The sequence below is a fragment of the Plecotus auritus genome (assembly GCF_963455305.1).
Source record: "Plecotus auritus genome assembly, chromosome: 1".
Lineage (NCBI taxonomy): Eukaryota > Metazoa > Chordata > Mammalia > Chiroptera > Vespertilionidae > Plecotus > Plecotus auritus.
The window spans coordinates 51,454,810-51,468,687 of record NC_137770.1 but is presented as its reverse complement, the minus strand read 5'-3'; the positions used below and the strand labels follow the sequence as shown (position 1 = coordinate 51,468,687).

Sequence of the window (13,878 nt, the reverse complement as noted above, 5' to 3'; positions counted from 1 at the left end):
ATAAAAGTTGAATGTGCATATGGATAGTTTTTTCTGTTTGTTTAAACCAGCATAATGTAGTTGAAAAGCTTCTTTAAATTCCGCCTCCTAGGAGAAACCAAGATGGCGGCATAGGTAAACACCTAAACTGCTGCCTCGCACAACAATTTCAAAACTACAACTAAAAGACAAAGCAGACATCATCCAGAACCACAGGAAGGCTGGCTGAGTGGAAATTCTACAACTAGAAGGAAAGAGAAAAGCACACTGAGACTCACAGGAGCTGCAGAAGGCAGAGGTACGGAGGTGCACGCATGGAGAGGGCTGGCAACTGACTACGTGGCTGGCTTTTTCAAGCCAGAGGGAGACACAAGCTCCTGACTGCTCTGAACTCCAGTTCCAGGTGAGACTCTGGGGACCCAGACTCATACAGGGAGAAACTGGACTGTCTGGCAGCAGGCGAAACTCGAGGGTGGCTTTCTCTCAGAGGTGCTTGCAGTGATTACTGTGGGACACTGAGACCTGGGGGGCCTCTTAGGGCAGGGCTGACAGGAAGCCATTGCTGTCTGCTCCGCCCTGAGACTCCGCCCCATCCAAACTGAGCACAGAGGTTTTTGCAGATGAATAGCCTGGTCCTTTGAATTCTAATCTTACCTAACAAACTGCAGCCGAGTCAGTGAGACCCAGAACATCCAAAAGAAGGCCCAAGGCCCCACAGCAGCTTGCATTGCTTCACAGCTGGGCCTCATGTGGGCACCTCCAAAACCCAAACAAAGAAGAGGAATCTGCAGATCTCTCCGTAGCTCCTGCTGGGTGGCCTCAGGCAGAGACTAAATTAGCACCTCCTTGGAGATCCAAGAGCCAGTGTACCCAGGGGTCAGAGTGGGACCATCCAGATTACGACTCCTCAGATCCATAAGGGACACACTCTTGTCTCATAAGGGTGTCTCCAGCACAGAAGTTCTCCCATCGTAGACACAGCTGATCCTCACAACCAATTGGCCTGGAGATCAATTCCTCCCAGTGATACCAACAACAATCAAGGCTTAACTACAACAAGACTGTGAACACAGCCCACAAAGGGGTGCAGCAAGCGTGTCCACCTCAGGTAACTGGGGAGGATGAGCCACTGGGCCCTATTGGACACCTAGCACACAAAGCCACTCTATCAATACAGGGAAGCAGCCAAAATGTGGAGACAAAGAAACAGGTCACAAATGAAAGAAATGGAGGAAAGCAAATGACTGGATATAGAGTTCAAAACCACGGTTATAAGGTTTTTCAAGAATTTTCTAGAAAAGGCCGATAAATTTAGTGAGACCCTTGAGGATATGAAAAAGGACCAACTAGGAATTAAGCATACACTGACTGAAATAAAAAATAATATACAGAGATCCAACAGCAGACTAGAGGATCCCAAGAATCAAGACAAAGATTTGAAATACAAAGAAGCAAAAAACACTCAACTGGAAAAGCAAAAAGAATCCAAAAATATGAAGATAGTGTAAGGAGCCTCTGGGACAACTTCAAGCGTACCAACATTTGAATTATGGGGGTGCCAGAAGAAGAGAGAGAGCAAGATACTGAAAACCTATTTGAAGAAATAATGACTGAAAACTTCCCCCACCTGGTGAAAGAAATAGACTTACAAGTCCAGGAAGCACACAGAACCCCAAACAAAAGGAATCCAAAGAGGACCACACCAAGACACATCATCATTAAAATCCCAAGAGCAAAAGACAAAGAGAGAATATTAAAAGCAGCAAGAGAAAAGCAGTTAGTTACCTACAAGGGAGTACCCATAGGATTGTCAGCTGATTTCTCAACAGAAACTATGCAGGCCAGACGGGAGTGGCAAGAGATATTCAAAGTGATGAATAGCAAGAACTTACAACCAAGATTACTCTACCCAGCAAAGCTATCATTCAGAATTGAAGGGCAGATAAAGAGCTTCACAGATAAGAAAAAGCTAAAGGAATTCATCACCACCAAACCAGTATTATATGAAATGCTGAAAGGTATTTTTTAAGAAGAGGAAGAAGAAGAGAAATGTAAAGATAAAAATTATGAACAACAAATACATATCTATCAACAAGTGAATCTAAAAATCAAGTGAATAAAAAATCTGATGAACAGAATAAACTGGTGAATATAATAGAATCAGGGGCATAGAAAGGGAGTGCGCTGACAATTCTCGATGGGAAAGGGGTGTGGGGGTGTGGAAAGGGACTGGACAAAAATCGTACACCTATGGATGAGGACAGTGGGGGGGAGTGGGGAAGGGCAGAGGGTTGGATGGGAACCGGGTAGAGGGAAGCTATGGGGGAAAAAAGAGGAACAATTGTAATAATCTGAACAATAAAGATTTATTTTTAAAAAAAATTCCGCCTCCTATACTTCTTGCCTTGTGGCCTTAGACAAATCACCTCCCCTCTCTGGGCCTCACTTTCCTTGTCTATTAAATGGAGATTTGGACTAAATTCTTGTCGAGATCCAGTTCAACAGTAACATTGAATAATTTTATGTTAATAATATAATCTGATCATCTAAGTAAAAGAAACCACCAGAGGAAGAAGAACCACTGATTATTGCATGCTGTTTTTATTGAATTACCTTGTGTCCTTGTGCATGCGGTATTCAACACTGGACCTAACCACCAGCACCCTTCCTCTAGGGAATATCCCTCATTCCAAAATGTTCACCTCCTGACTCTGACCCTTGACCTTCAAGGTCAAACAGAAATGACCACCCTACCATATATTCTCCCCCACTCCCCAGAAGCATTCAAAATAAAGGAAAAATCAAGTTTGCACTCTGTGGGTCCTTATAGTGTGGCCAGAGCCCTAGACTAGGAGTCAGACCTCCAGTCCCCACATGATCTATCACTGGCTGACCATGTGACCTTGGACAAGCCACTTCCTCTCTCCAATCCTAGCCTTGTCTATAAAATGAGGGGTTGAGTGGCTTTTTCTTTATGAGCCCTACTCTAATATACCCCTGCTCTGCCCTAGGTGGCTACCAAGTCTGGTAGAGGCCAGAATCTGCAAGCCAGCATTTCTCCAACCGCTCCAGCATCCCCAGCAGGCTGCTGCCAAAATGTGAGCGCAGCCAAGTGTCTGCACTCAGCACAGGGAGCCAGAAATCAGGTGAGATGTGCAGGGTCAGGAGTGGTCCCAGCTGAGCTCAGGACTCTCCAGCCAGGGCACGCTGTCCCCATCCAAAGCTGGATGCTGCAGCATTTCTCACAGATGTTCTTACCTGTAGAACAAGGGCAAACAAGGCCTCCAAATGAATCAAAAACATGTGCTTCAGGGACCAGACAAGGGCAGGAAGTGAAGTAAAAGATTCTTTGCTTGTTAACACATGGTTTTAGCTAAGGTATAACATACCTACAGGAAAATGTCATGTACATGAACATGAACGGCTTGATCTATTTTCATGACATGAATACAGCAATAAAACAGGCACCCCGATCAAGAAACAGAACAATCCTTATGCCCCACAAGTCCCCCTGTGCCCCCTTCCAGTCACTAGTCCCCCAAATAACCACCATCTGACTTCTAGCATATCTGATTCACTTTACCTGTTTCAAACTTTACACAAATAGAATTATACACTATGGACTCTTTGAGTCTGGCTTCCTTTACTCAACATTATGTGAGTTTCATCCATCAGTACAGGTGAAAAGGAAAAGTGACTGTCATTCATTTTCATTTTTGCATAGGAAGGACTTAATGAGGAGCTAAAATAAACAAGAAAGCCCTGAGTGTAGGTCAGGGTACTCACTGATAGCCCAGGAAGCAGGCGTACATACAGATCTCTCCAAAATAAGAATGACAGCCCCCTCCACGTGCTGTTTTCCTGCAGAGTCCCACCCCTTCTCCTAGGGAGAGGTGGGAGGCAGGACCTTGATGCCTCAAATTTACTTCAAAGCCCAGAAGCTCTTGTTCACTGAACACTTACCCTGTGCTCGGCTCTGTGAGGAACACCATAGACTCAAGCATCTCATTTACTCCCCACAACTGTGAGGTCGGTACTGTTATTCTTCCCATCACACAGGTAAGAAAACTGAGGCCCAGAGAGGTTGAGTAAGTTATCCTAATGTTGCAATCTGTGTGACCCCCTAAGGCCAAGCCTCTCCACCATCCTGTGTTGACAGGGAGCTTGCTGGCTGCATCAGGCCCCCCTATGTCTCCAACCTCATATAGCACCGCTTGCCCCCAGCTCACGTTCTGAGGCCACATTGGCCTCCTGTCAGTAGCTCAGGCCCCAGGCCTTTTCCCATCTCTGGGCCTATGTCCATGCTGTTGCCTCTACCTGCTTATTAACCCCTCAGTTCTCCAGTTAACAGGCTCTTCCTCAGAGCAGCTTTCCCTGACCCTCCGTCTAAACCTGCATCCCCTAGTCTCTCTTAGATCAGCCGTGGGCAAACTACGGCCCGCGGGCCGGATCCGGCCCGTTCGGCTGTTCTATCCGGCCCGCGGAGCTGAAAGAGCGGAGGGTTCTCTTGCTCTCCCCTCCGCTCCTTCATCAGCAGCAGTGTTAACATGGCAACAGCAGCAGTGTTAACATGGCAACGTCGGGAAACACGGCCACAGCTCCTTCTTCTGAGTGGACGGATTTATATCCGCCCATTCAGTAGAAGGAACAACCTCTCAATCTTCCAGAGGCTCCTTGTAATGCCCGCGGACGCGTCCCCCGACATCACCCTGGGAATGCGTAGACACGTTATCGCGGTGATGTAGGGAGACACCCCCTGGAGAGCACAGTATCAGAGCATTAGCTAAAAAGGAGACCAACAACACTGTTCCCACTGAAGTTGATGTTTTAAAGACCAAAAACCTTTCAACCCAGTCTACATTGCCATCTACATCTACGTCCCGGGCATAATTTGGAAGTTGCACTAAAGAAAATGTTTAATTTACTGTTTACACATTTTGTTCTTTTCTATTTGTTTTAGTTTTAAATTATTTTATTATATTTAAGTTTAATTTGAAAGGCTTTTGTACCTTTCCTTTGTTAGGCAATTTTATTTTGCCTTTGCCATCTTCAATATAAGGTATGTTATTGTGCTATGATTCCTCCATTTTTTGAAGTTTCAAATTATAATAATTAGTGTTTACATTCTTCTTGTTAAAATGTTTGAAATGAATAAAACTATTGAAATAAAAAAAAAAAAGGCCATCCCTTTTTATGTAATGATGTTTACTTTGAATTTATATTAGTTCACACAAACACTCCATCCATGCTTTTGTTCCGGCCCTCCGGTCCAGTTTAAGAACCCATTGTGGCCCTCGAGTCAAAAAGTTTGCCCACCCCTGCTCTTAGGGCACCTGCTCTCTCCTTCATAGCCCTTACCACATGCTAAAATGATGTATCTGTGCCCTTATTCACTTGTTTAGTGCTTTTCTCCACCAATGGAACATAAGCTGCAAGAGGACAGGAATATTCCTGTTTGTGTACCCCTACCTTGGGCAGTGCCTGGTACACAGCAGGTCCTTAATAGTATGTTAAGGGAAGAAAAGAAGGGCAGGAGAGAAAGGTAGGCCTGTTCCTTCAGAAGCTGAGCAGTCATCTGGAGGCGGTTCTATTTCCAGCCTGTTCATGGCCTCAGGCAAGACCTTTCCCTCTCTGAGCCTCCGTTTCCTCCATTGTCAGATGAAGGGCCTGTTAGAAAGGACCTCTAATGGCCTTCCAGATCATCTGACCTCTAGACCACAAATCCTAGCATGTCAAGCCATTCCAAAGGCTTCTACTGCCTCTCACCCACTCCATGTCTGGTTAGCATTTTAGAAAAGTAGGTGCTAAAAGTAGGTGGGGTCCCATAAGGCTCCCCAGGCTGCGAGATACATGGGGCCTTCACACCCTGTTACAGGAAAGGATCAGAAAACGTGAGATCTCTCTAGTTCTAGTAGCTCCAATATAGTGCGCAGGGAAAAGACAGGACTAGGGAGGAATAACAGATGGATTCCCTAGGAAGCTGCTTCTACTTCCTTTTTCAAAGTCTCCCTCCTCAGTTCCCAGCTCTGGTGCCAGTCCCATCCAACTCCACCCTTGTTGTGTGTGTGGCCCTCCTCCACACACACACACACACACACACACACACACACACACACACACACACACTCACACCCTGGAGCTCCAGGAAGGTAGAGACTATCTGTGTCCTCCTTGTCTTTGTACCCACAGCACTTAGCACAGACCCTTACACACAGGATGTGGCCAAGGATGGGCCACTGAATCAAATGCCACGGGCAGGGTCTGCTGCTGAGGATGCCACTTTACCCTTGGTGTCATCAAGGTCAGGAGAAACCGGAGGGCAGAGAGCCTGGCCTCTCTTTCAGAGGCAGACTCCTACTGCCACCCTCAGCTTCTGGCCCTCTGTCCTCCTCCCACCTTTTCACGGGGCCCTGGATAGCCTATGTCAGCTGGTCTCCAAAATAAGGCAGACAGGTCATCCCCCCTGGGGTGTCTGCATCACTTGCTCCCATGCACCCAGCCATCCAGTCACCCAGGACAAGCACCGCCTGAACTTGAAGCACCTGCACCTCCCATTCTCCTCAGAGTCTGGCTCTGTTTTGTCTTTCGGAATTAAAGTAAGTAAAGAATTAGTCCTGACCCACAAACTCTATAAAGAGGAAGGGCCTCCTGCTTTGCCTCTTGGATGCAGGGAGACCCTAAACCCACAGGTTTTTACTTTGCTGGGAGTGTGAAAGGCTGAGGTTGGGTATACTGGTGAGCACGTGGGAGGGTGCAAGTGCCGTGCTCATAGGTCAGAGCACAACAGGTGTGCAGTTACAAACTGAGCTGACCAGACCTGGTTAGGTCACTTGCTGGCTGAACAACTTCGGGCAACTTGCTTAAGCGCTTGAGACCACAGTTTCCTCAACTGAAAAACGAGAGTAAAACAATTCCCATTTCTTCCGGCCAGCATGGCTCAGTGGTTGAGCATTGACCTGTGAACCAGGAGGTCACAGTTCGATTCCCAGTCAGGACACATGCCTGGGTTCTGGGCTCGATCCCCAGTGGGAGACATGCAGGAGGCAGCCGATCAATGATGCTCTCTCATCATTGATGTTTCTATCTCTCTCTCCCTCTCTCTTCCTCTCTGAAATCAATAAAAAAAAAATTTAAAATATATATGTATTTAATTTCCCATCTCATGCACTGTTGTGAGAATGAAACTTCAGGACTACTGTTCTATAATCACTAAAACACCATCTAAATAGTAGCATCTGTTAGAAATGGAGCAAGAAGAGAGCTTTGGAAAAATCTTCATCTCTCTCAAATAGGAACTACTTTCAGGTCTCAGAGGTTAGCTCTGGTTGTGTTCCGTGTTTAGCAAACCTGAAAAGACACCCAGTAACTCAGATCCTCAGAACCGTCATGGCTATGTTCCTGTGGCTTGTTACTCAATGCAAATCCACTTTCAGGAGGATTACTTCACCTCCCAATCAGGCTCTGAGCTTATGAAACAAAATCCTGGGAGCCGTGGAGAATGTCAAGTGGGACTCAGAGAAGAAAACCACAGGTCAGGTCTCAGTCCAAAGTCTGAGGAGGGCTTCGTGAGAACAGTAACAGATAAACCAAGAATCGTTTAGATTCACCATAACTCTCAGCCAGAATATACTGAAAACACAGAGCTCAACAATTCTAGCCCCTTCTACCCGTGTCTTTATTTTCAGAGAGATGTCTATTTGCAGAGCCTCCCATAAAGATGAATAAACCTCAGGATTACTGACAGCTGTCAGAGGGGAGGGGAGTTGGAGCTGAATAAAAACGGTGAATGAATTAAGCAAAAAAACAAACTAAACAACAACAAAAAAAAAACAGAAAAAGACCTCATATTGGGTGGTGAACACACACTACAATATATAGATGATGTTTTATAACATTGTACACCTGAAAGTTATTACTTTTATTAATCAATATCACCCACAATAAATTAAATAAATAAACTTCAGGCTTGTTTTTAAAGCTTCCCACGAGTTCTGTGACAAGATCCACTGACAAGTGCACCAAGAGAAGTGTATCTTTGTCTCCCTCCGGCATCCCCTCCGCCTCTCCTGGCCTCTTACCTTCCCAGCTCCTCTCCGATGTCGTAACAGTCCTCCACCTTCTGCTGCTTGAAGGCCTCCATGTTTGGGCTCCTCATTGAGGCCTGGAGCATACAGCCCTGAAAGTGAGATTAGGACAGATGTGTAAATTGGCACAAGCCTAAGAGTCTGAGCCTGAAAGTAATCAGCCGAAAGGGAGCTAATAATTTCACAATAATCCACAGTCCTCGTTCAAGAACTGCCCTGCTCTAGCCTTTCCTCACTTGTGACCCACTCGGCATGGTTCTGATGTGATTTAGAGGAACTCATATTTGCTCGGGAGACAGAAAAAGAGTCCTCACTTATTCAGATCTGCTCTGAACAAGTTCAGAGAAACAGAACCATGCCAACTTCAGCGATTTGTTCTCAGGAAATTCAGGTCTACTGGGGAAAGAGGCAGCTGCGAGGCAGGAGAAAGAGCACTCGTTTTTTTGAGTCAGAAGATCTGGGTTCCAGTTCCAGTTTTGACTGGATACGTCATTTAAACTGTGGGAGACTTAGCTTTCCTGTCTGTAAGAGGGGCTAATACTGTAAAAGCCAACAGCAAATCATTAAATTATCTCATAAACTGTAAAATGCAGTCAAAAGGTAAGGGATTTTCATGACCTCAGCTCTCTCCAGGCTGTGCCACCTGAAAGCGAGTCTGAACTGATTGTAAACTCTCTCACTCATCACCCCAAGGGAAAGATGGGCGGGAGTGCCGTGACAAATAACAACAGGCATCAGGAGCCGGGAGGCTGAGGTTCCAGTTCCAGTTTTGCCCACAGCTAGCTCTGTGACCTCATCTCTTGTCAGAGGAGCTTCAGTTTCCTCACCTGTCGAATGGAGCTCGCTCTGCTGCCCCGGGCTCCGCACTGAGAGCCAGGGCAGCTCTGCGCCATGGGAGTGCTGACCACTCCACCAGGAGAGACTGCCTGCACCCTGCCCTGGGTCCCCCGCGCCAAGGAGCTCACCCACTCCTGGGACAGCCACATGTCACCCTCAAGGGCAGGGCCCAGGACACAGTGTGCAAGTCACAAAGATAACACCAGCTGCCTGTGGATGTGTCTTTCAAGAGTCATTATCACGGGCCTCTCAGAGCTCATTTAGGCTAAGCGTTGGCAGCTTTTCTTGTGCCTGCCCATCAGATACCAACCACGCCCGGGCCCCATGAACCCCAAAAGACTGTTTTCCCCAGGCTGGGTGGAGGCCCCATTACGTAAGGGCATGTCTCATCAATGTCAAGCGGCTGGAGCTGTTCTAACTCTCAGGTGGTGTGTACATTTCACCCTCTTTTCTCCATTTCTAGTCCACTGCAAACTAGAGCTCTGTTACCAGGATGCACACACATCCCTGAAGACCTCCAGACCGCACTGGCCCGGCACCCAGGCCTTTCTCTCAGGTCACCTGCCGACCTCCTGCCTGTGAGTGCTCATGGTCCACCACACATCCTTCTTCCTGCTGTGTCTTCACTCTGTGCTCAGCCAGGGCCCAGCGAGGATGGGATACTGGAAGGAGCAGCTCCAGGAGCCCATTCTAGGCTAGTCTGGTTCTGCGTCAGCCATGTGACTCACAGCAAGTTGGCACCCTATCTGAGCCTCAGTCTCCCTCATCCATAAACAGGGGTGATAACATTGATATCGCCTACTTCACACAGCTGTGTAAGGGCCCATTGTGATAGGGGCATAAACTGCTGGGCAAAAAGAAAGAGGATGATTGTTACTGTTATAGTTAGACTCATCCCAGACGACTGTTTGTGTTTCTGCTTCCCACAGCCATTAAGACAACCAATTCCGTTCCTTTCTTGAGGAAAGGTCTGGGGATCCTCCTGGCAAATTTGGCTCAACCAGAATCAGGAGTCCAACCCATCCTGGCAAGTCTCCTGAGACAAGCCCAGTGGGTGGCAGGACTGCTACCCACCATCTTCTTTGTGCTGAAAACATCCTTCCAAATAAACTTTTTGGTTCAGGTCCTTGCGGGGCAGGGGTGGGAGTGGGTCGCAGGGAGGTGAGGCTACTAATTTCACACAGCTAGATGGAAGCAGAAAAGTCCAAAAAAATTCTGTTGGCAGATACCCTGAGAGTGGCCCCAGGAACAGCTAAGATCTGCCATTGGCACGAGGCCAGGGACATTTGTTATCAGGAGCTGAGCTGGATTTGAAGCAACCCCAGCTCCCCAGCAAAAGGTTAAGCCCCATCCTTGGGCTCCACGTCCTGGATGGCTGGGGTGAGGGCAGGGGGACCCCAAGGGCAAACAAGGCCCACCAGTTTGGCCCCCAACTCACCTTCCCAACCTTAGTCCCCTCCCCACCACGTAGTCTATATTACAGCCAAAATAGACCTTTCCCATTCTCCCAAAACAATGGAATTACTAAACAATGAGAATAAACTACTGCTATCTGCAACTACATGGATGAAACTCACAAACAAAATGTTGAATGAAAGAAGTCAGACACGAAAGACTTCATAATGTGTGATTCCACTTGGGCAAAACTACTCTATGGTGCTAGAAGTCAGAACAGTGGTTGTCCCTGGGTGAGCAATTGTGCCTGGAAGGAAACACAGGGGGGTTCTGGGTGCTGGCAATGCTGCTCCCTGATCTGGGTGGTGGTTCCATGCGTTTATACGATATATACTTATTTTGTACACAGTTTTACACAGTTAAAAAGTGAGTCTAATATCTACCTTATGGGGCAGATGAGAACATATGTAAACTATTTTAAGTAGTGTTTGGATGGTCCCTCCTGCCTATTGTCTTGGAACCCCAGGAGGGCAGAGGTTGAGACATCCTCACCTCTGTCCCCTTGTAGTAGCTGGTATACAGCAGGCGCCCCATAAAGGATGATACGACATCAGGCAAAAACAGCTGATAACAGCCAAAAGCCCTTTCCTCACATCTGTCCCCAAGATGAATTTGTATTTTAGTTTGGAAACATGAAACTAACAGGACAAAACTCTGAGGAGGAATTAGTCACAAATTAGGACCCAGAGGCACAGGCCCTTTTCTGGGCCTGCAAAGATAAAACCACATGGCAGAGGGGAGGGACACAGCCACAACTTTTGGTTAGAGGCACAGGCCATCAGCTGCAGACATTTCAACGATGAGGCCCCTCTTAATGCCCACATTTCTCTTAATGGAATCTCCAGAATTCACCTTCCTGCCCCCAACCCTCACAGTAGGCAATACTTCTGAAGGTTAATACAGATTTCCTAGAACCTCACAGACAGGGGCCTCAAAGATCATCTGGGGGATTTTTAGACTCTGCTTCAGGAGCCAGCAGTATGAGGAAGGGGACCCAGAGCAGTTCCACTTCATCCATGTTAGATGTTTGGGTTCTGTGAAAGAATTCATGGGGGGTGGGGGGTCTGAAAACCACCGCTGTCTAGTCTAACCCACTTGTTTTACAAAAGGAGGAAACTGAGGTCCAGAAAGGAGAAGGGATGTGCTAAAAGCCACACAGCTAGCCCACTTCGGCTGCTCCTCCTGGGCTGCTGTTGACAGCACCTCTGATGGTGGCACCAGGGTTGGGGAAGTCAGTGGCCTCTGAAGGACAACCTAGGAGGAGGCGTCCAGGGCTGGAGGATCACCCCATAGGAGACTCTCTCAACCCTACCAAGCCCTCTTCCCCACTGGCCCTGGCTACTCAGCTGAACTCTCAGAGACCCTCACCCCACCTCACCCAGTGCAAGTCACTGAAATGGGACCATTGCAAGAGGCCATGAGTGACTATCCCCTTACACCTCCCACCCCACTCCCGCCATTAGGGATCCTCACATTCAGGCTCTGAGGAGGCTTGGGGGATGGGGGGCGGGGGGGGGAGGGGGACTCTTGCATTACAGAGCCCCTCCAGGCATTTGAGGCTTTGACCCAAACCAATCTCTGAGGAGGAAGTGGGGCTCAGAGAAGATGAGCCACCTCCCTAAGATGACGAGAGAAAACTCCATCTTTCTGATGAAGGTCCAGCTCCACTGGGCAGCCTGCTGGTTCACCCCCACATCCAACATCAGGGGGGCCTTAGGAAAATGCTCAGGGTCAGTTCAGGTTTCATTCCTACCAACTGGAAACTTGCCCTAGACCAGCATACACCACCCACATCCACATCCCCTTGTGCCCCCTGCCCAAGTCTCTCCCAAAACTGCTGAATTATCAGTGGGTCCATTTTGTTATCAGTGGGGCCATTTTAGGTGCTAAAAACACGTCCTGGGAGATGGGTGGTTTGGGAAGAGCAGGACTCTGAAAATATTTATGAAGGGGCCAGACAGCAGCACCCCTCAATCTCCAGGATTCTTCCAGGAATGCCTTACACAGAGACAGTTAGGCAATGAGTGTCAGAAGCCAGAGCAGCAGCCCCCAACTACTACCACTGGATCCAGTGTACAAGGTGTCAAAGGTTATGCTCAGTCTACCTGCTCACAGGGACCTTCCCACCTGCCTCTGACAGCCACCTCTGGCCTCCTCTCCCAGTGTGCACTCCTGATCTACCTCACCTGTGTGACCTCCATGCTCACCTCTCCTCATTTTCTCCTTCCTAAAGCGAAATGCTAATTATGGCCACATGCCAGGAGACATCCACAATGCCTGCCCCAGAGTCGGGGTCAGCTGCTGACAGCACTTCTATGCCTTTCTACCCCAGCCTGCACGAGCCTGCTGGCAGCCCCCGAGCCCACCCTAGCTCTGCCCCAGGCCGGGGTCCTGATGACAGGGCTCAGAGCTTCATCCTGCCACACAGGAGGCTGACCGTGCACTGAGCAGCCTCCTGCATCACCTGCGACAGCGAGGGAAGAAGGAGTCCTGAGAGGAGGCGGATGCTGAGAAAACCTGGCTCCTCTTCTCCCGGAAATCTGGGGTCCTCTACCCCGTCAAGGGGCTCTAACTTAATGGAAGGAAGTCTGTCTCCCATCTCCTGCCTGGGTGCCAGGCCTCTGCCCACCGCCCCCGTCCCCTGGGTCAAACTACCAGGCTTCGGAGTGTGCCCTGGGGGTGCAGCGGGCAGGTCCAGCGAGGCCACAACGCCCAAGGCCACGGCCGGCCAGACCCGCGGGCAACGTCAGGAACCCGGGCTGCGGGCTTGGAGAATACGAGAGTGCGTGCCCCGGGCAATTTGCTCCCCCGCCAGCCCCAGCCCCGGGCACCGCTGCGGTCGGGCGTGCGCCCCGTCCTGCCCGTCGTCGAGCCCGCACGGCGCTACTCACGGCGGAAGGCTGCGCGGCGGCGGGCGCGGTGGGCACGGGGGCGCGGCAGGGTGCGTGGCGCTGGGCTCCGCTCTGCTCCTCGCGCTCCCGGCGCCCTCCGGCCGCCCGCCCAGCCGCGGAGGAGCCGAGGGGCGGAGCGGCCAGCCCCGTCCCAGGCGCCGGCTGGAGGCGCGCCCGGTGACCCAGGACGGGACTCGGGGCGCCCCCTGCTGGGAGCCCCCTGGGACAGCCCAGAGGTGAGGGCCCAGGGCCCGGCGGTCACCTCCAAAGCTCTGGCAAGACCTTCCAGGCGTCCTCACCCGCTCTGCAGCTCACGTGCTGTGCGGCCCGGACAAGTCAGCTAACCTCTGCGCGCCTTGTCTGGAAAGTGATTTAAATGGGCTGATACGTGTGACATAGCCTGGCACAATCGCTCAGAAAATGGTATTTCCTTGCGGCCCCCCCCCCCCCCCGCCTTCCCAAAGAAAACACACCGTGAGAGAGGAAGTCCCACAAGGGAATAGCCCGTTTCCTCCCTGACACCAGCGTGCGCCCTGACACTGCCCAGATGCTTCTGGGAACCTCACACGCACGTTTCACTGCGGGGCAGGGGCTGTGGTGGGAGGGGCACTCCCCTCCTCACCACCTCCCCA

General features: G+C 49.6%; 1 protein-coding gene across 18 annotated transcripts in view; it reads right to left on the bottom strand.

Annotated features, from left to right (window-relative positions):
• The window catches only part of DAPK2 (death associated protein kinase 2), a gene marked incomplete at its 3' end in the record, with an annotated part of 124,831 nt that extends 111,193 nt beyond the window's left edge, over positions 1–13,638 (bottom strand). For 3 of the 18 annotated variants that reach the window (XM_080676704.1, XM_080676694.1, XM_080676683.1), the window contains exons 1-2: positions 13,247–13,378; positions 8,058–8,155 (exon numbers count right to left, since the gene is read on the bottom strand). In XM_080676704.1, coding sequence (XP_080532830.1) covers positions 8,058–8,149 — 92 coding nt within the window. In that variant the 5' untranslated portion in view covers positions 8,150–8,155; positions 13,247–13,378. Of the gene's footprint in view, positions 1–8,057; positions 8,156–8,890; positions 9,009–13,010; positions 13,379–13,508 lie in introns of those variants that run through there. The other 15 variants (XM_080676697.1, XM_080676692.1, XM_080676685.1 and 12 more) reach the window with 13 other exon arrangements.
• Positions 13,639–13,878: the final 240 nt, after the last annotated feature.